The following is a 21138-nucleotide window of genomic DNA, read 5'->3' as shown; positions in this document are numbered from 1 at the left end:
GGGCTCATCTACCAACGTGATATATGCTATCATGTGTCAATAGTTCAATCCTGCTTTCTCCAATAGGTGAAGTCCTATTTTTTTTTTTTTAAAAAAAAGACTTAAAATGGCAGTATTGAGAAACCAATGGAAGAACATGTCAGCCTTCTGGGGCTTTCTGTTACTGTCCCGAAAGTCTCCGTACAACAAAACAATTTCAAAGGAAGACTCCAGTATAAAACTGCTGAATTGGGATTCATGGAGGTTTCACCTAATTTCTCCTCCTGAGTTGAACTTGGACTTGGGGTTTTTCTTTTAGGGTAAGTATTTACCATCTTAGCAATACTTGGGACTCCCCATCCACTGCCAGAGCTATCTAGCTTAATGTAAAACCAGTGAAGGGTCTCTGTGAGTTTCTTGATGAGAACTGAATTTTACATAATTGCATTTCACGCTGTACTACTTGAATTTCATGGGCCCGTGACCCTACTTGTTTGTATTCTTACATCCTCCATAAAATGACAGCAATAAATGACATTGTGTCTGGGGGAAAAAATGGGTTCTAGCCTGCGCAAGCTTATGCTGGAATAAAATGTTGTTAATCTTTAAGGTGCCACAAGACTCCTGTTTATTTTTGTTCCCCTTGTAACCAGAGATGCTGCCGAAACTCACATTCCCTTGAGTTGGAATCTGAGCTTTGGCAGCTCGTAATGCTCAGCTTGAACAAGAAAGCAAGCTTTAAAGCTCTGAATTCTTCCCTGGCTTAGAAAGGAGCTACTCTTCCTCCCTCTCTCTTCCACTTCACCACTTACCACCCTTGTCACAACTGGTGGTGCTGGCACTGCCAGCCTGCCAACCAAATGGCAGAAGAGAAAAGCACAAAGGCAGATTCTCTACCTTCTCCCCTTCCCCTGGTTTCTTGATACAGTTTCAGAAGCATCCAAGACAAAGTGAGATACCCTGGAATTGTATGTACTTCTTGGGGCCTTTGACATCTAACAGGGAGGAAGGGGGATACATCTGGATCATTCTGTCCATGGAACTGACCTTGGGGAAAGGTGAGCAATCTGCTGATCTAAGGGGTGGGGTTTGCTCTGAGACTGATCGAAGCTTATTCAGGAACACATATAGCATCATTTACTATCCAAATGGACAAACATTGCAGAATTGGAGGGAAGCAGAGTATTAGAACTAGGAGCAGGCCAGGAGGAAAAAAATGGTCTGGGAAAAGGGTTCAGTGCTACCCCTCAAAGGAGGGAGAAAGGGAGGGAGAAAGAGCCCCCAACTCTGGCAGGTTCAGGGGAACCATGTACCTCTGTTCCTGGCCAACATGAGGACTGGCATATCTGTGCACCTCCACCCCTGCCTGACATGGGGTCACATGCCTCCATCCCAGCATGGACCTTGGCAGGGAACCCACCTCTGTTACCACCCAACACATGCCTTGATAAGAAAAACCAGGGATTATATTGGGGGGGGGGGTGAGGGGAAGAGGTCTCACAACCTAGATACCATATGCCTCAGTCACAAGGAGGTGTAACAATACAACCAGGCAGGAGGGACAATAACAGTTAGGGGGGTCATGCCACCCAAAAACATATCTTTACTCACTGACAACAATAGAGAGAAACAGACAAATATCCCTGCAGACTTCCAAAGTTTTGGCACCATGACTTAGAGTTCAGTTTGGACATTCCTTCCCATCCCTCCTCCTCTCTCCAGGGTGGGTGGGTCATGATCAGTTGCTGGACCCCTCCCACTCCCTTCCCCTCCCCCAGTGTGGGTGGACCAGGACCAGGTAAGGAAGAAGACTGCTCCTTAGCTTGTCATTGCCTAGCCCAGTGATGGTGAACTTATGACACATGTGTCAAAGGTGATACACCACAACATTTTGGGTGACACACCAGGGTTCACCAACACCTGACAACTATTCTCCCTGTTTGAGTTTGAGTCATTTTTTAAAAATTATTTGATGTTTCTTTATATAATACATAGCACCACACATGACTGGACTGTATTTTAGGCATTATACAAATTTTTGACACACTGAGCCTGAAAGCTTCGCCATCACTGGTCTAGCCTCAGATGACATGGACACCCAAGGTAGGTTTTTTTTAAAGATAACCAAAGTGGAGAGATCTCCAAGCTGTCTCATGCCAGGTCAGACCGTTGTTCCAACCAGCTCAATATCATCTACTGCGATCAGCAACTGCTCTCCAAGGTATTGGACAAAGAAAGGTCTTTTCTAACACAACAGCTTTTAGATGGAGATTCTGGAGATCAAATCTAGGACCTCTTGCCTGTGCTCTATCATCCTTGTCCACAAAGCATCATTCTCACAGCTAGATCTCCCCCAGTGTATGCACCTAAATGCACAGAGAAGCGAGATTCAGGCTGAATTTCACTGGTGGATTCAAAGTGGAGGATGCTTGAAGGGTACAATCTCTACCCTCTTCCTCCATGGACTACGGCTCTATTCATATTTCACTAGCCAACTTGGCAGGGTCAGTGATGCCCATCATCTGGAGAACTGCCATCAGAGAAGGAGAGAATATAGATTAACTAAAATGTCCAGCCCCTTCAATCTGAATGCCAAAAGCATTCCAGGAGCTTTTCACAGAAAGATATTTGCAAGAGAACTACCTGCTAGTCTTAATTATTTGAGAGGCTAAACTGTTTTCCTTCCTGCTTAATTCCACCTTCTGATTGGCTTTTGTCTTGAGCAGCTGTACTGTTTGAGTTACAAAGCAGTTAAGTCTTGTTCCCAGTGAAACAGCTATTCACAATTGGACTTATCTTTAAAAGCTTTGCAAGAGATGAGCTGATAGATCAAAGCCAAGCTCATTATAATCACTCAGCTCCGCTGCAAGCTAATTACACACAAGAATTGTAAGAATTGCAAGCTTGTCAGAAGCTGCAAAGAGAATAGAAAAAAAATAAGATTTTCTTAAAGAAAGCTGGCAATGATATTAAAAAAAATCAATTCATAAGATTTTCTCCTGTAGAAATGTGATAGGAAAAAATAAAGATAAAATCAAATCAATGAAATCTGCATGTGCTAAAAACATGGAATGACTGATTTAGTTTGATGAGGGTTAAATTTTCAGCATGGAAGAAAGAGCGGGGACATGGTAATCACAGCATAAAAGACCATATGGTTCAGATATAATAATAAACCATGGTTTGACATTCTGCAACTAAACCTGGAGGATCTCTGGATGCACGAGTTCCATCCTCTCCTTGCACAGATCTATAATATACATAAATTTTAGCTAGTCATAATGTCCCAGTCACAAACTGTGGCTTGCACTTCTGCATGCTAAACAAGTAAAGTGCAAACCACAGTTTGTGACTGGGACATTATGACTAGCTAAAATTTATGTATATCATAGATCTGCACAAGTAAAGTGCAAACCATAGTTTGTGGTTCAGACATTAAGGCAAACTTTGATTTGCCTTAACAGCAAAACTATTTAATTAGATTTCTGGGGGGAGTGGGGAAGACAAGCCCCAAGGATTTCACAGGTTTGTTCAAGCTAAGGAAAAAGCTAAAGCTTTGGGGACTTTTAATCCAAAAAGATAACTGGAGGTAGAGTATATATGGGGAGGCGGAAGGGAAGATTTATTTATTTATTTATTTCTTCGACTTCTATACTGCCCACCCCCGGAGGGCTCTGGGCGGTGTCCAACAACTGATATAATCTAAAATAACAAGAAGAGCACATTCAATAAATACATACAACATAATAAAATTAGGGCTCTAAATTTCACATTAAAACCATTTAAAACAGCGCACAAAACATTGTGACCAGCAATCTAAAAGTCCCTCTGAGGAGGGAACGGAATGGCCAAAGATGTAAAAGGTGGCAGATGATAAAAAGGGAAGGAGGAAAGTTATTTAATGAATGGTGTGAAGAGCCAGTGAATGTGGTATAATGGATAGAATGTTGAAGCAGGAGTTGGGTTCTGATTCTTGCTCAGCCGTAACAAGCTCATTGGGTGAACCTGAGCCAATCATATCCTCCCAGTCTAACTTATTTCACCAGGCCATTGTGAGGATAAAGCAAGGGAGGGAAGAATCATATGTATAGTATCATGAGCCCCACAGAGGAAAGTCAAAACACAATTCTGAACAGAAGTGAGTTAGGCCCTTTCTGTTTGGGCCAATAAACGTAGGGGAAAGGCGGGTTACATGGACCCACCCTCGCCCCACCCCCTTCACATAACTGCCTGTCCTGTTGACTACACTTCCCACCAGCCTGCTTTTAAAGGCTGCTTTTAAACTAAGGTAGTTCCCACCAGGCTCCTTTTCAACTAAGGTAAGTGGGAGGAGGGGGGCACGGGGGGTGGGGGAAGGAGGAGGGGTCTTCTTCCATACCCTTGGCATGTGCCTGGTGCACGAGGCACCATCCCCTTATAGCTACGCCACTGCATATAAGCACACTTAAGTGGAAGCCCCCATCTCAGTACCTCTTCTGCTGTCAAAAGCAGAACTTTTTTCTGAATTGCTACTGCAGTATATTCTGTATTGACTTTTGTGAGTCAGAGGTTACGACAAAGTTGGTACAAGTCTCACAGGAAGCAGACCGAAAACACAAACTTATCTCTCACGGGTAGCTTTCCACCTAGTGAATAAACCCCCAAACATCTACCTAATTTGGAGGCAGGGTAGAATCTCTAGGGGGCGAGGGCTTCATTGTGCAAGCCGAATTGCCAAGGCAGTGTGGAGAGGGACAGACACAAACGGCATTTCTTTCTGTGTTTTATTTGGGAGGGAGCTCTTGGCCCCGGAATTATCTTCTCTTGTACAATAGCTACTCTTTTTTTTCATTTTTTGAAGGCCAGGCAAAATTAAAGAGGAAAGGTATTTTTAAGCATGCCTATTTACTTAGGGACACATCCAACTACAACAAGGTTTGTGCCATACAACTACATGTCCAATATTTTTTTTTAAAAAAAGGAAACAAAAATGCACAAGCGTTGTTTCTGACTAACAGATTCTTGGACCAAATTGGCCTTTGCATCTTATTCCCTCTGCCAGCAGCAAAAGTATATTCAGCTATCCCGCCGCTTCCCTTGTGGAAGCATAAAAAGACTGCAGGCCAAACATGGATCTGATTCTGGCCTATTTCTGGCCATTTTATACATCACAATTTAAACCGGGGGTTGGAAGCTGATTCCCATCTACAAAAATACACACCAATGTTTATGAATGGCATGGGCTCTAATAGGCCATGTTCAAAGGGGAGAGTCCAATTTCTGATTCCCGTTTCTGGCCAATCTCTACCCCAGCTTTCTTCCAACTTCTGGCTCCTAGAGGCACTTTAATAACGTTTTGTTAGGATGGGCTTAGCTTGAACATATCTGCTTTCACATCCAGCATGTGAGCTCCCAAAGGCATCCGGTGGGCCACTGCGACTAGTGCTGGACTAGATGGACTCTGGCCTGTTCCAGCAGGCTCTTTCTTGTGTTCTTATGTTCTTAATTTTACACTGAAAGGTCAGTCTGCCCCCTTGCTTTTTGTGGCCTTTTGATCCCACTGTTCCTACTCTCTGTAACTATTTAATATGGGTCATCATCCATTCTGAGTACACTAACAACTCTTTTGATTGGGGTTGTGTTTTAAACTGGCCTCTATTTTTAACATATTTCTTCTCCATTCACTTTTTTGTTGTCTGCAGCTTTTTGGATAAATGTATCCACCTTTTGTTGGATCTTTCTCTTTTTCTACTGCATTCAACTTTTCCTACTAATTTTCCTAGCATGGCTACCCCTCTGGAATGATCTTTTATGGGGAGGCAGGGATTAATTCCATACAGCCCACCCTCCAAAGCAGCCATGTTCTCCATGGGGATCTCCATGCCTCACCTGGATGTTGGCTACCCAGAGACTCTTCAGCCCAAGAGACTTTCAACTCAAGTTCCGAGAACTGAGGAGGATTAATTTAAAAATGTGTGCATCTAGTCCTAGTTCTCCACCACCACCACCACCACCACCACCTCCTCCTCCTCCTCCTCCTACTACTACTACTACTACTACTACTACTACTACTACTACTACTACTACCCCACAATATAGCTAAGTCCAGAGATGGCAGATAGAAACTGTTCAGCATGTGCTTTTGCACTGTTGCTTTTATGCAAACATTCCGAAAACTTTAATTCATCCTCTGATAAACTCATACAACACTTTATCTGATGGGAGAATTGTGATCCATTTATTAGCTGATTTTAATCCAATTGTTACTAATACACTAGCTAAATTCCTTGCCTTAGCTAAAAGATTAAGAGAACAATGGCTGATTTTAAAGTTTTGTATTTAGCTTTTTTATGCCAATAAAGCTGCTGCTACTGGTGGTGGTGGTGGTGGTGAAGAAGGAGAAGGAGAAGGAGAAGGAAAAGAAGAAGGAGGAGAAGAAGAAGAAGAAGAAGAAGAAGAAGAAGGAGGAGGAGGAGGAGGAGGTGGTAGAGATGACCCTGCTGAGGCAAGTCAGAGAGGAGGTCCAGCCCACCCAACAAGTTAATGGAGTATCATCAGCCACAGCTCTCTAAATATCCTTTTGCATTTCCTAGCAAAATGGAAATTCTTCTCTTCATCAATTGTTCTATATAGAACAGCATCTGTTAGTTCAAACCCTGCTCAGTACCTCTCTAAAAAAAATCAGCAACTGATAACACAGAGTTGGCTGTCAGGAAATGTCTGTTTCTACAAAGAGTTGTCTAAGGACTGGGGAGGCAAAAAAGGAGGGGGAAAAACACCCTCTTCGTGAACATGAATGGTCATCCATCAATTTATTTTAAGCACATTACTCCTCTGACAATGACAGAAGGGAGGAGGGGAGCTGGAAAAAAAGGAAAGACGTATAAAATTAGGTTTGTGTCACTCACTTAACGTTGCCGTCTCCCCAGAGGACTCTCTCTCAAACAGTGCTCCGCAAGCTCATGAATATTAATTATTTCCCTGAATGCACCGCAGCTCACCAAAACAATAAGATGAAAGGGGTGGGAGACCTGATTGATGAAAAGCAAAAGGGGGGTGGGATAGGCTGACCCCCCCCCCCCGAAAGGGGACTTTTGGAGGCAATGAAGCACTCTTTGAGATATCTCGACAGGCCTTTGAACAGAGGGTATACAAAGAGGCCAGCTTCACAGATACAATACTGGTGTTAAGAACAATGGAAACCAGTGTGAATGACTGTCTACAGTGTCAGGCTTGGACCAGCAAGACCTGGGTTCAAATGGGAACGAAGAAGCTCCACTGGCAAACTGTGAGCTGGCTCTCATGCTCCTATGCAGCTGTTGTGGTAACCCTCATACCTGCTGCCCGGAGTTACCGACATCAACATGGTGGCGGCTGTATCCTCCTGCAATAACAACGAATCACCCGACTAGAGATCCACTAAAAAAAAGGGCATTTGGTGGAACTTCTACATGGGGGGCACAGAAAGCAAACTGAACTTGTGGTCAAGCTTCCAAGCTTGCCTCATGACAAGTTCGACCCTTGGCCCCTCCAGCTCAACACTACCTGCTCAACTGGGGAACAAAGTATGGCCTGTGGGCCACACATCACTTGGAAGAGGGATGCTGTATAGCCTTGAGGAGCATCAGAGCTTCCAGGTTTGGGTGGGAAATTCAGTCGGGAAAAAAAGTTGAAAGATGGTATCCTGATAGCACAGGAAATTCCTTGTCATAGATCAGAGTAGAGCAGTGGTGGCGAACCTTTGGCACTCCAGCTGTTATGGACTACAATTCCCATCGGCCCCTGCCAGCATAGCCAATTGGTCATGCTGGCAGGGGCTGATGGGAATTGTAGTCCATAACATCTGGAGTAAAGTTCGCCACCACGTGAGTAGAGTTGCAGTATAACTTTGGGGGTTGTGGAGTCAGAATGCCACCTCTCAACTGCTCTCTAGGCTGAGAGGTGGAGTTCTATCCCCTATTGGGAAACGGGGAGCCTTTCTTCTAAACAAGTACTTTCTGTTTCCTAGGTAGAAAGTAACAGGAGGGAGCAGCACAATGCGAGGAACATATGAGAGAGGGGACCCCTTTCTTCTGCAGCAGGCGACAATATCAAGTTTTTGGATACCAGTGTGCTAAAGTGTTTGCACTTGGAGCTGACACTACATTGGTGGCCCACGTAACTCCAGTGAAGACCTACTGTGACCCACATAATTGTTTCACTGAGAAATCTTAAGCAGGTGTACTCAGAACAGTATGTGAGATGTTGAGCAGGCGTGTCATTTCAAAATATTGGATGCTAGCTAGATCAAGTCAAAAGGATATGAAACTTAAAAAAACCACTGCTTTTTCTCCTTACAGAATTCTCTCTCTCTCTCTCTCTCTCTCTCTCTCTCTCTCACACACACACACACACACACACACACACACACACACACACAGAGAGAGAGAGAGAGAGAGAGAGAGAGAGAGAGAGAGAGAGAGAGAGAGAGAGAGAGAGAGAGAGAGAGAGAGAGACGGACATACCAAGAAAACTTCATTCTCCTGCAATTCTATTAGCCATTCAAAGCACACCACAGTCGTGGCAGCATGGCTAAACACAGGTGGCACAACATTGTGCCTTGGTGCTCATGTGCCTGCATTTGCATACACCTGCACCGGAGGCAAGATTCATCCTCCTCTCCTTCCTGCTAAAATTTATCTTCCAAACTGAGGTTTGGAGAAGAGGTTTGGCTCTGGAGAACCGGCACTTCTCAATACTTGTAGTATGTTCATAGGGTGTGTGCAAAAATTAAAGTCAAAACAAAGATTCGCCAAGGAGAGGGACCAGGTTAAAAAAGGCAGTGGGAGCATATGGAATATTGGGACCACTTCCTTCCTTATGGGGTGGAGAAAAGCCTTGGTTTATATCGAGGGTTGTGTAAAAGTTTGGAGCTGGGGTAAATGCCAAACACTGTGAACAACAACTTTTAAAAGTGATCTACCGAAAAAACAATCCCAAAACGAAACTGACACCACTTTCTGCAATACAGGCTTCTGCTCCCACTACTGGATCATCATAGGAGAGAGTAACGCTGTACCGTGCAGGGTATCTCAGGCAAAGGGGCTGCATAAGGCCGGGAAGCCGGCCACTGCCAGATGCCGAAGCAAATTAATTTATTTACCCCCACTGTAGACCTTGCATTTGGTAAGAGCGTCACATTGGAACAAAACACCATTAATCTTATCTGTTTTCTTTTCTCAGCTTTGTGCTTTGGAGGAGAGGCCAGGGCAGCCTGACAGAGAAGACCACACAGTTGTACTCTTTTCTCTCCCCCCCCCTCCCTGTTTGCCTCCCCTGGCCTAAGCGGATTGATCCAAGCCTTATCTGATTAGAAGGGGGGGCACGCTGGGGAGAAAGCCAGGAGAAAACAAAACAGGAGACTAATTGAGTTACAGGCCAACTAGCGCAGGGAAAGCTGCGTGCAGAGGAAGAGGTGAAGCGTGGACGTGCCGATGCAACACAACGGCAGCAACAAAACACAACGGTAAAAAGAAAGATGCACAGGGTATGCCAAAACAAGGATCAGGGCTTGTTTCCCAGGTGCAAATGCAAATTCTAACTCTTTATTTTTTCACTGAAAGCCTTCCAGCAGGTGCACCCGGATATCCTTTCTCCGGAACATCCTTGTAATTATCTTAAGTAATTCCTTGCCACAAAATATGACAACAGCCACTTGCAAAAGTGGCACTGAAAAATGGATCGAAGGATGTCGCTTAAGAGAGATGACCCATGGGAGCCAAAGCCAATGGAGAGTTCTGGTAAACTCGACAGCTTCAACTCTGTTTTGTGTCATTTTGATTGGCTCCAATAAAAGATATTATGCGGACTGGGGGTACAGACCTGGGCTCTTGCAAGGAAGGATGTGAGCAAGGGAGTAAATTCATGGAGAATGGGTCTGTCGAAAGCTCACAGTCATGGTCAGTAAAGCAGAACTTTTATATTCAGAGGAAGTAAATCGTAGAGTACCACATCGTAAGGATAAATATCAGGGGAAGGCTTGTTTTTGCTTGCAAGCTTCCCAGAAACATCTGGCTGTTCAGTGTTAAGAGGCAGCGTGCAGGGCTATACAGACCTTTGGTTTAATCCAGCAGGATAGTGTTTATGTTAACATGACTCTAGCTTCATAGCACATAGCATCCTCTAGGCCAGTGGCAGCGAACCTTTGGCACTCCAGATATTATTGACTACAATTCCCAGCAGCCCCTGCCAATTGGCCATGCTGACAGGGGCTGATGGGAATTGTAGTCCATAACATCTGGAGTGCCAAAGGTTCGCCACCACGGCTCTAGGCTTAAGCTGTGCTATTACGATAAGCTAGTGACCCTGACCTGGATGGGCTAGTCTAGCCTGATGTCATCAGATCTAAGAAGCTAAGCAGAGTTTGCATTGGTTAGTATTTGTATGGGAGACCACCAAGGCGGTCCAGGGTCACTTCACAGAGACATGCAATGGCAAACCACCTCTCTTTGTCTCTTTCCTTGAAAATCCTTCTGGGATGGTGCAACTTGGCAGTCCTTATCACCACGATCTGGAGCACTACAGACCTGCTCCAAAAACTGGTGGTAGATTGTGCCGTCAAGTCACCATTAACATATGGCACCCTGTACGGTTTTCAAGGCAAGAGGTTCAGATGTGCTTTGCCATTGCCTGCCTCTGCATGGGCTGAGATTCTTAAAACTAACCCTTTCTTACCCTACTTTATATCTTTCCCGCCTCTGCAGTGCCCTTTTTGAGATATGTCAACCAGAACTACACATGGTATCCCAAACGAGACTGCATAGCTTTGTAAGAGGAGATTCCAGTATTGGCCATTTTATTTTTGAGGTTTTCCCTAATAACTCCAAGCACAGAGTTTGGCTTTTTAACCACTACCACACGCTAGGTTGACATTTTCATTGAGCTTTTCTCTACACCCCCAAGATGTCTTCCTCTCTCCATCGTGGCCAGCTTAGACCCCATCAGCATATATTGCCTGGCTCTGTATGGGCTGAGAGCATTGTGGGAGAACTGTGACTGGCCCAAGGTCACCCAGCAGGCTTCTTGTGGAGGAGTGGGGAATTGAACCCACTTTTCCATTTTAGAGTCTTCTGCTCTGAATCACCACGCCACACTATCTCTGTGCTCCAAACATCAACTGCAGGCAAATATGGTAAGATTGGCAAGACTACAGTGGTGGGGTTCAGCAGGTTCGCACCACTTCGGCAGAACCGGTTGTTAAAATGGTGCTTGTCAACAACCGGTTGTTAAATTATTGGAATCCCACTGCTGCAAGACTGGGTCCATCAAGTGGGGCTGTGGTGGGTTTGGTGGCGGGGGGCTGTGGTGGTTCTCAATGGTTTTATGTACGGAAAACCTGCAACCTTTAAGACTTGCAGATGTATTGTGGCACATTTTCTGAACCACTGCTCATGTTGCTGATGCAGGTTTTGTTTTGCTTTGTTTTCTGCAGCAGGGACCGGGGAGCAAAAGGTCTTAAAGCCGCAGAAGCCCATTGCTCTCACATCCTGCATGTGAGCTCTTAAAGGCACCTGCGAGTAGCAGAGAGCTGGACTAGATGGACTCTGGTCTGATCCAGCTGGCTTGTTCTTATGTTCTTATGTTCTTAAAGATCTCCCTGTCACACAAGCACAGGTACTAGGGGGCGAAAGGCAGAAACTCTGTGACAATCAAACCCAAAGATACAGGCATGCTTCCAAAACAAGCCCTGAATAATAAAGGCAGCATAAAACCCATGGGGTTTGCTCATTTACTTGGGGCCGTGGAGGACAGCTGTGTGGCCAGCATGGGTTCCTTCTCACCTGGGGGCCCCAGATATTCTTACAAATGATAGACACAAATATAGTCAACTGGGAAGGATTTGGCTGGACAAACCTACAGGCTCCCTTGATGGCTTCAACATCTCCCAGCCTTTGTGTTTACAATCCCTTGCTAATCAAGGCAAAGTGAGCTTGCAAAAGGGATCTGGTTAAGCGATTATCACCTCTGGAGGAGGAGGACTCAAGTAGCTTTGATCCCCCCTCCAAGGGCCCTCATTAGCATCTCAAAGGAGGTGTCGACTCCTTCGACTGAGCCCACTTCCCAGAGCTCTCTTGCAAGCAGGCCTTTCAGGTTGCAGCCCTCCCCCTCCCCTCCCTTCCCCTCCGCTTTAAAGAGGCTCTGGATTATATCCACAAAAGGCTAGCTCAGCTCAAAGGCCTGAACTGCAGGCAATAACAGAAAGCATTGATTTCTCCATCCCATTGAACAACGACTGCAAGAGATATGGGAGGGCTGAATCTGAGGAGAGGACTTGTGGGACTTGAGGCTGTCATAATGTGGTTCTACATCCACAGTTCTTAAGCACTTTTACTAGGAATTAAGAGAGCTTAGTGGGTGGGTCTTGCTTACCTATTTTGGGCGCCCTGTCGCTGGTAAATCACTGTCTTCCTATTGTTCCTGTTTTTGTCTTCCAAGGATGTTTTAAAAGCATACAAGGTGGCATACATCACTTCAGCTTATAGCAGTGAGTTCCATAAACCAGTTATGCACTTACTTGTGTGAAGTAGTACGCACTTTTTCTGTCCTGAATCCACTGGTCCTTCAACTTCATGGGACCGATAGATTCAGGAAAATGGATGAAAAGGTTCTTTTATCTTCCTGTAATTTCTTTATACAGTGGAACCTTGGTTTTTGTCGCCTTCAGAGTTCGTCGGTTTCGGTTTTCACTGATTCTTTGGCCGAAAATTTTGCCTCGGTTTTCGTTCGTCACTGCAGTTTTTGTCAGTTTTTCGCGGCGCACGTGCACTAATTTTGTGGTGAAAACCAGCGACCCACTGCATTCAGCAGTTGCTACAATGGAGCCTCGATTTTCGTTGGTTTCGGTTTTCACCGATTGTTGTTGGACAGATTACCGACAAAAACCGAGGTTCCCCTGTAACTCATTGACATCCTTAGGTTAATTTCAGAACTTTTCCCAACAACTTGGACCAAGTAATAACAGCTAATAAAAGTGCCTTAAGCATGTGACAAATTCTTTATCATCAGCTTTTCCTGCTGAACAAAATGGGAGTCAGAAAAGATGCATCGCCCCACAGTAACTTACCAACACAGTTGAAGGATAGCTCTTGCCGGCAAAACAGAGAGCAGCCATCTCCACTGACCTTGTTCATGTCATCACACTCTTCGCCAAGGTCTCTGTATATGATTCAAAAGCACAACCAGACATTAAAAAGTAAAAAAAAAAAGATGATGATGCACAAATTTGGAAAGAACATTGTAAGGGGAAAGCTAGGCCTTTATTACCCTAGGAGCTCAGAGCACATAATACAACTGCCTTGACAAAGCTAAGTAGGTCTAGATATGGTCAGGGCTCAGATAGGAGACCACCAGGAAATCCTATGTAAGTCACTGAGCTGAAATTTATAAAATGATGGCCACAAATAAACTGATCCGAATAGTCCTGTTTTAAGAAGAAGTAGTAATAGTAGTAGTAGTTTGAATTTATACCCTCCCCTTTCTCTCCTGTAGGAGACTCAGAGGGGTCTACAATCTCCTTTCCCTTCCCCCCCATAGAGCTGTGACTAGCCCAAGGTCTCCCAGCTGGCGTGTGTTGGAGTGCACAGGCTAATCTAGTTCCCCAGATAAGCCTCCACAGCTCAAGTGGCAGAGCAGGGAATCAAACCCGGTTCTCCAGATTAGAGTACCTGTTCTTAACCACTACGCCACTGCTTCTCCTTTCTTCCTTTCACCCCAATCTCACTAGATGGCTTTAGGCTTACCGGGGTCTGATATAAGGACAACAGGATAGTGTCCATGATGTGCTTTGAACACTGAAACTGTTATATAAATATGTAGGGGGCCTGGAAAGACTTGAGGACAACTTGTTCGCCTCTCCCCCACTATTTTCACTTTCCCTTCTTTAACACTTCCATTTCCTGCTTCCTTCTCTCCTTCCAATCCACTAGACCACCAACCTTTATCTGCCCCTCTCTTCACCTATCTCTCCTTCCCTACCCTGGCATCTTCACCCCAGGAAAAAGTCTAGCCTAGTACTGTAATGGAGGCTGGGCCAGGCCCAGTAATGAAGTGAAAAACCTGCAAGAATTTGCAGGGGGAACCTCACTTTCCCATATTATTTCCCCTTTCCCTCTTCCTGGCAACCCCTATACCTTAAATTCCCCCTGCTTCTTTCCTTCCTGCCTGCCTGCCCATCAACCAATCAACCCTTTTCCATCCCTGTCTTCATCTGTATATATTAGGTACTTCATTTATATCCCATCTTTCTACACAACTGATACCCAAAGTAGCTTAGGCTGAGAGTATGTGATGGTCAAGGTCACCCAGAAAGCTTCATGGCAGAGTGGTGATCCCAGATCTTGCTGAGCCTAGCCTTAACCACTGTACATGCTGGTTTTTTTTTCCTGTCCTTATCCAACCAAATATTATACATACACAATATCTATCTATATTTATCTTTTAACAAGCAATTTCCAAATAAGGCAAATGAGTTTAATGCCCCTATTATTTAGTAATACATTTATTTATTTATTAGATTTATAACCTGCTTTTCTTGCCAAAGCAGCCTCAGAGCAACTTCCAATATTCCAATAAAAAACATACGTAATATAAAATATACTATATAACGATGCTTTAAAAAAATCCAACCGGGCTAGGACAATGTATTGTCGAAGGCTTTCATGGCCGGAATCACTGGGGTGCTGTGTGGTTTCCTGGTTGTATAGCCGTGTTCTAGCAGCATTCTCTCCTAACGTCTCGCCTGCATCTGTGGCTGGCATCTTCAGAGGATCCTCTGAAGATGCCAGCCACAGTTGCAGCAGAAACGTCAGGAGAGAATGCTGCTAGAACACGGCCATACAGCCCGGAAACCACACAGCACCCCAGGCTAGGACAATTAATATAAAGTTTAAAAATAGCATACGTGTAGCTCAGGGGGAAGAATTTCAGATCTCTCGAGCAGGTGGGTGCCTAACAAGTTGTACCTTAATTAGGGGACAGGTAATTAAAACAGCACCTTCAGTTGATTGTTATTGATCCTTTAAAAATTAAGGGGAGGAAAAGGCCAGCATTTGTATAGCCCAGGAGATCATATGCCAGAGGAAGGCAAAGTAGATGGCGAGACTACAACATTCAGTTCCTGGCATCAAAGTCCAAACCTGCCTCTCTCCTTCAGTGTACCCAGACTCCTTTGGGGCTGCAGAGCAAACCTTGCTTTGAGGTTGCCTTGGAAACCTGACCTACTGTGTGGCAGCTGGAATACAATCCACCCTGGCAGACAGGCCCCCTTGGACTTCTCACGTAATGATAGCGCCAAGACACTGGGAAACATTATCTCTCTTTTTCTTGTCAGCAATGAACACCCAGAAATGATTGGTGGAGTAAGAAGCGGGGAAGAGGGAATAGGACAGCAGTAATTCCATGGGGCTTAACTGAATGCCACCTTCTCTTGAGACCCCCAAAACTACAAGACCCTTTCTCAACGTCTTCAGATGAGGCAGGCATCAGAGGCAAAGCACAGCACCACCTTCACAGCTACAGGCACAGATCGCTACTACTTTCCACCCCAAAGTTACATACTTTTAAGCCTTAGGGACACTATGAGAAAGTTTAACTCTCTCCCATTAAAGGCCATGGGTCTTAAAAGCTGCACTGCCAGGCTTATCCTGTTTCCCCGAAAATAAGACAGTGTCTTCTATTAATTTTGGCTCCCAAAGATGCACTATGTCTTATTTTCAGGAGATGTCTTATTTTTCCACTCCACAGCTGCATGCTCTGGTCGACGAGCATGATTCCAAACAAAAACTTTGCTACATCTTACTTTCAGGGAAGGCTTTATATTTAGCACTTCAGCAAAACCTCTACTATGTCTTATTTTCAGGGGAACAGGGTAGAAGGATAGCAAACTGCAGGTGAAAGAACATTTCCCAGAGCTGAGAAAGTTGGTACATGGATCTGAGTCTCCCCGGCTAACCTTAAAGTATAGGAAAGCTTATAGGCTTGCGGCTTACCATTATAATTGAGCACAGTCAAGTAGCAACCAACCTATGACAAGGTGAGTTTCAAGGCAAAGTGAGCCTGCCTTTGCATTTCACCACAGAGCTACGGTTGGCCGTGCTTCACTTCCAAGTGTTACCCGCTGCCAGGGTAACAAGTGAGTTCAGCGATTTAGGCTAGTCTGGACAATGCGGGCTGCTCATAAGCTTATACCAGCTTCCTATCTACCTGGCCAACCAATCACTGCCTGTCTCGATAAAAAAATTATTTAAAACTTATTTGTTAAGGTCTAGACATTTGATAGTAAGTGTAACCAGATTCAGGGGGAAATTAAACATTCCATTCTAGTGGCAGATAAGCCAGGGTTCAGAATGAAGGAAGAATGAATCTTCGTTGCTAAGATTCTTGGAATTGCGGCTGCCTCATCCTTCTGTTGACTAATACTCAGACACCATGCTAAGCTAGGCAGGGAGTGTAGCACCCTTTCTTTACTCCCTCCAAAACTGCAACTGCATAGGGGGCCACAAGCCAATGGAGGGTCCTGGCTCCTGGGTTGAAAACCACAGCTGTATATGATGCACAGCCGCTCTACAAACTGAGAGCAAAACTCAGAGTGCTGAATCCCCCGGACAGAATTTTAAAAGCAGGTAGAGAAGAAGCAACTGCTTTTATCTGAATTGATAAGCCCACTGCTGTCTAACTGCTTTTAGAGACTGCTATTCTGAGAGATGGAAATGCTGAGCAGATAGGAAGAAAAGTCTGCAGCTCTAAACCATAGTTTGTATGTACATATGGAAACTCAAACTGTGATTTGGACTCCAGGTTAGGGGAAGGAGGAGGAGGAGGAGAGGAGGAGTTTGGATTTATATCCCACCTTTCTCTCCTCTAAGGAGACTCAAGGGGGCTTACAAGCTCCTTTCCGTTCCTCTCCCCACAACAGACATCTTGTGAGGTAGGTGGGGCTAAGAGAGTTCTGAGAGAACTGTGACTAGCCCAAGGTCACCCAGCAGGAATGTAAGAATGTGGAAGCAAATGTGGGCAAGAAGAGCTGGGAAATCAGAAGAGAGAGAAAATCACTTATGGACTGCAGTACAAACTATATTCAGAAAGCGTTTTTTATTGTGTTATGATTATTGTTATGTCAAATAAAGGCTTATTATTATATTATTATATTCAGAAAGCCAGGCTACATCCAAAGGAAAGGAAAGAATGCCCAGATGTTTTCCAAGATTAAGCAAAAAAACCTGCATACTTACTTTTGGATAATTCCATCGCCACAGTAGCTGCCTTCATGGACATAAGCGAGAGGAGGGGATGCTTCGCTCTCTTCCCTCCCGGAAACAACGGCGACCCAGTAAGTGTATAAGCTGCCTGCTCTGATTTCGCTGCAACACAAGAAAACAAAATACATTAGCTGGACAACAACATCGGAGCCAAGAAACAGATGAAGAGAGTCAGTGCTGATGTTGCAACTGTAATTCTACATGAGTATAGAAAAGGCAAAAAAGAGCAGCATTGGGTGCTTTTTAGACCTCAGGACTGGAAGACTGCATGCAAACTGTTCAGCACAGACTCTACTATCAAGCTACCTCTTCCCACAAACAAGCATCAAAGAAGGATCTGATTAGAAGCCTAGTAGGCAACAATACAAGGCTGTTGGGTTGTCAGAGATGAGGACATTGCTCACTGTTAGACAGGGCTGTCAGTCCTGAAGATATTAGGGGCTGAGCCTGAAGAGAGCAAGCTTTGGAGAAGGGAGGATCTCAACAAGGCCAAAACAATGGCCAAAGCAACCATTTCTACCTCTGTAGTCTTAAGATCAGTTGTAATCCCAGAGGACTGTGGGGTGAGTGGTTGACTATCCCTCAGACTGGGGAGGAGGGGTGTGCAAAGAAGAAATCAGGAAATTCAGATTGGGATGTTTTGGGCCCAAAGATTTTTGGGATTTCCAGATTTTCCTAATTATTCATATTGATATGGGTTTTTTCTGTAGAATGGGGAAAAATGGCTCTATTATTGCCTAGAGGGAATCCAGTAATCCCAAACAACCCGGTTTTCCCCAGCTTTTTTTAGCATCAAGATTTGCCAGCTACTTTTTAGTGTTCAATTTCAATTTTTATTTGAACTTCAAAGTCTAAGTCCAAAGCAGACACAAAACCAGAAATGTACCAAATTGTAAAGTACTTTTTTCATATAGACTTTCAGTTCCTTCCAGGCTTAATATTAATCCTTAAACTCTATACTTTCAGCACTTGACTATTAAGCATCAGTACGAAATTAAATCTTTAGCATCATTAAAAGATTAGAGGTGATTTCTGCTGGGAGGGCAGAGGGTAAATGACAGGGTACTATTTCCATCCGAAGAGGTATATGTATCGTGAAGCCCAGATTCCGGAGTTCTTGTTTACATGGAGAACAGAGAATCTGGCAAGGTAGAAAAGTGGGATGACCTTTTTTGAATTGTGAGTTTCATGAAACTAGAGTTAGCATTAATTGCTTAATACAGAAGGATAGGTTCCAAATTGGAGTTGGGGGGGGGGATGGGCCAGGGATCCCAACCATTGAGGGACAGGGGAGGTATGGTGGTGGGAAAAGGAGAGCTCAGAGATATGGACAAGCTCAGACCTCTTTTAATCTTTGTCCCATCCCAAGATATGCTGGTGGAGAGCTGAGGGAATTTAACTCTTCTCCAACCTCCAGTCAGGCCTCAGATCTGGTGTCTTTCATGACAGAACTAGGACTCTCCCCACACGTGAACATAGTTGTTCTCATTTGACATGGCAACCCTTTATCTGGTCATTCCCATGATTTCACAATCCAACTGACTCATGAGATGCTACAGGAGCCATCTGCAGGATGTGACAGATGCTTCCAGCAGTGTGTGCACACTGGTGCAAAGATTGCAAGCGGGCACCAAACCATGCATTCACCTCTCATACAACAGAAGGTCCAGCTGTGCGTGACCTACATAACCAGGGCAGGATCTCTGAGAGTCCCAACCAGCTTATTCTCTGGAGAGATGAGCTCACCAGGCGCACTGAGCGCATGCAGGCCAAGAGGGGCACATTGGTATGAGCAGAGAAGATGGGGGCAAAAGCATCTCTGCTGCACTGGTGCTCATCCCCCACCTTCCCTGCTAGACAGTTCCCCCTGCAGCAACTGCAAAGGTGACCTTGGAGATGGAGCTAATTGGGTGGCCACTTGGCCCCTCTAGAAGAAGGCACTTGAGACAGGACAAAGCAGCTGCAATGGTGAGGGAGTACCTTGTTGAACCCTATACGTGGCAGGCCACCAATCCAGTAAGTAACTGGGCCATTAAATAGATGTGCTTGCCAGACCTCTCTGCCATGGCCCAGAGACTCCTCTTGAGCTCTCCAACAAGTATGTAGAGCCAGAGTGTTTTCTCCTACATGGGCAACAGTGTTTGCTCATATCATGCGTGCCTGCTGCCCTGGACAGCTGAGCAGTTGGTCTTCTTGAAGGTCAGCTTGCCACTACTCATCTACTCAGTTCTGGACTTTGAGGATGAGTGAGTAAGCATGCGATTGTGCCTGCATCCTCTCTCAGTCTGTGTGAGAAAGCCAGGGCAAAAGACTCTTCTCAAAATTAAAATCTCATTAGAAAGAAGCAGCAGGGAAGTTACCCAGTTTCACTGGCAGAACCCCCACCCTAATGGCATTTGAAATCCACCTGCACTGAAATGCCTCAACTAAACCTCAGTAGCTTTTTCCAACAGCGTTTGTGCAATGGTAAATCAGCCATAACATTTCATGCTACCTATACCTGACAAATTGTGTCCATATAAATGCTGTATAAAAACTGTTCACAATTCAGTCAAATCGACCAAAGCATCCATAGCCTTGATAAGAATAGAAACTAATATAAAAACAGAATATTTGCTCATTCCTACTATTTACATAATATGTCACACACACACACACACACACACACACACTAAATCCTAAGTACTTTAAAACCTAAGAAATTGTTTCATACCTCTTCACATGTTGCTTTCTCCGTTAAACAAATTAGGAATAGTGAAAGCTGAACACATTATTTCTTGGTATGTGACAACACCAACAAAATGTTAAAACGCTCTGTCCAAGTTGACGAAAGCCCTGCATGACCTTATCTGGTTCTGCAGGGCCTGAAAAACAAAGTTGTTTCCACCAGGCATATGGGTAAGGCAGCTATGGTTACCATTCTGGCCTGCCCCTAATCTCTGATCTTTAACTTCATAATCCAGTTATCAGGACCCCTCGGAGTTACAGCTGTTGTTATTTGTTAGATCATATGGATTGGTAGTTCATCATGGCTTGGATCTAGTAGTATGTTTTATTGATATCTAGTTGTTGACCTTTCATTACAATTCGAGCCCCACCCAGAGGGCTAGGAAGTTGTAATGTATTGGTGTATTATTATTATTGTTGTTGTTGTTGTTGTTGTTGTTGTTGTTGTTGTAGATTTCACAGCTGCCAGATCTTTAGCTGGTTGTTGGCCTTCATTACAATTCGAGCCTCACCCAGAAGCCTAGGAAGTTGTAATGTATCGGTGTAGTATTCGTGCAGATCCCAGCAGGGCTGCCTTTTGAATTTGACAGATGGTATTATTATTGTTGTTGTTGTTGTTTGTTTGTTTGTTTGTTGTTGTTGTTGTTGTTGTTGTTGTTGTTGTTGTTGGTGGTGGTGGTGGTGGTGGTGGTGGTGGTGGTGGTGGTAGTAGTAGTATGCATGGATCACACCATCATTACTTCAAAATGTGTCTCTTCAGAAGTAAATCCCACTATATTCAATAAGTCTTAATTGCAGTGTACCCTTAATAGAGTTACACTGAAGTCAATACATTCAGAATGGTACAACTCTGAGTAAGACTGTGGTGTAATGAAGCAATAATAAGCAGGTTTACTTGGAAGTATGCCCCATTATATTTAATGGTGCTTACTCCCAGGAAAGTTTTATTATGTCTGTAGTGCTAGTGGCGTACATGAATGGAAACATAGATCGCTCCCTTTTGACAGTTTCCCAGCTGGTAGGTGTTTACATTTTTATATGAAGCCAGAATATCTCCTTCTCATCCCTTTCTGCAGAAGAAGGAATAATTTGATATGCATCTGAGTGTAATAAAATGCAATTTGTCTCCCAGACCAAAGGAAAAAAATAAAGAATAAAA

The 21138-nt window shown here is 44.4% G+C and overlaps 1 protein-coding gene across 1 annotated transcript in view; it reads right to left on the bottom strand.

Annotated features, from left to right (window-relative positions):
• Positions 1 to 21138, bottom strand: part of PAPPA (pappalysin 1) — a 299243-nt gene that overhangs the window by 167329 nt on the left and 110776 nt on the right. Inside the window, exons 8-9 of the mRNA XM_048512627.1 lie at positions 17226 to 17354; positions 13061 to 13152 (exon numbers count right to left, since the gene is read on the bottom strand). Coding sequence (XP_048368584.1) covers positions 13061 to 13152; positions 17226 to 17354 — 221 coding nt within the window. The remainder of the gene's footprint in view (positions 1 to 13060; positions 13153 to 17225; positions 17355 to 21138) is intronic.

This window comes from Sphaerodactylus townsendi, linkage group LG12 (genome assembly GCF_021028975.2).
Source record: "Sphaerodactylus townsendi isolate TG3544 linkage group LG12, MPM_Stown_v2.3, whole genome shotgun sequence".
NCBI classification, from domain to species: Eukaryota; Metazoa; Chordata; class Lepidosauria; order Squamata; family Sphaerodactylidae; genus Sphaerodactylus; species Sphaerodactylus townsendi.
Note: the sequence above shows the minus strand (reverse complement) of the source record. Positions and strands in the feature narration are given on the sequence as shown.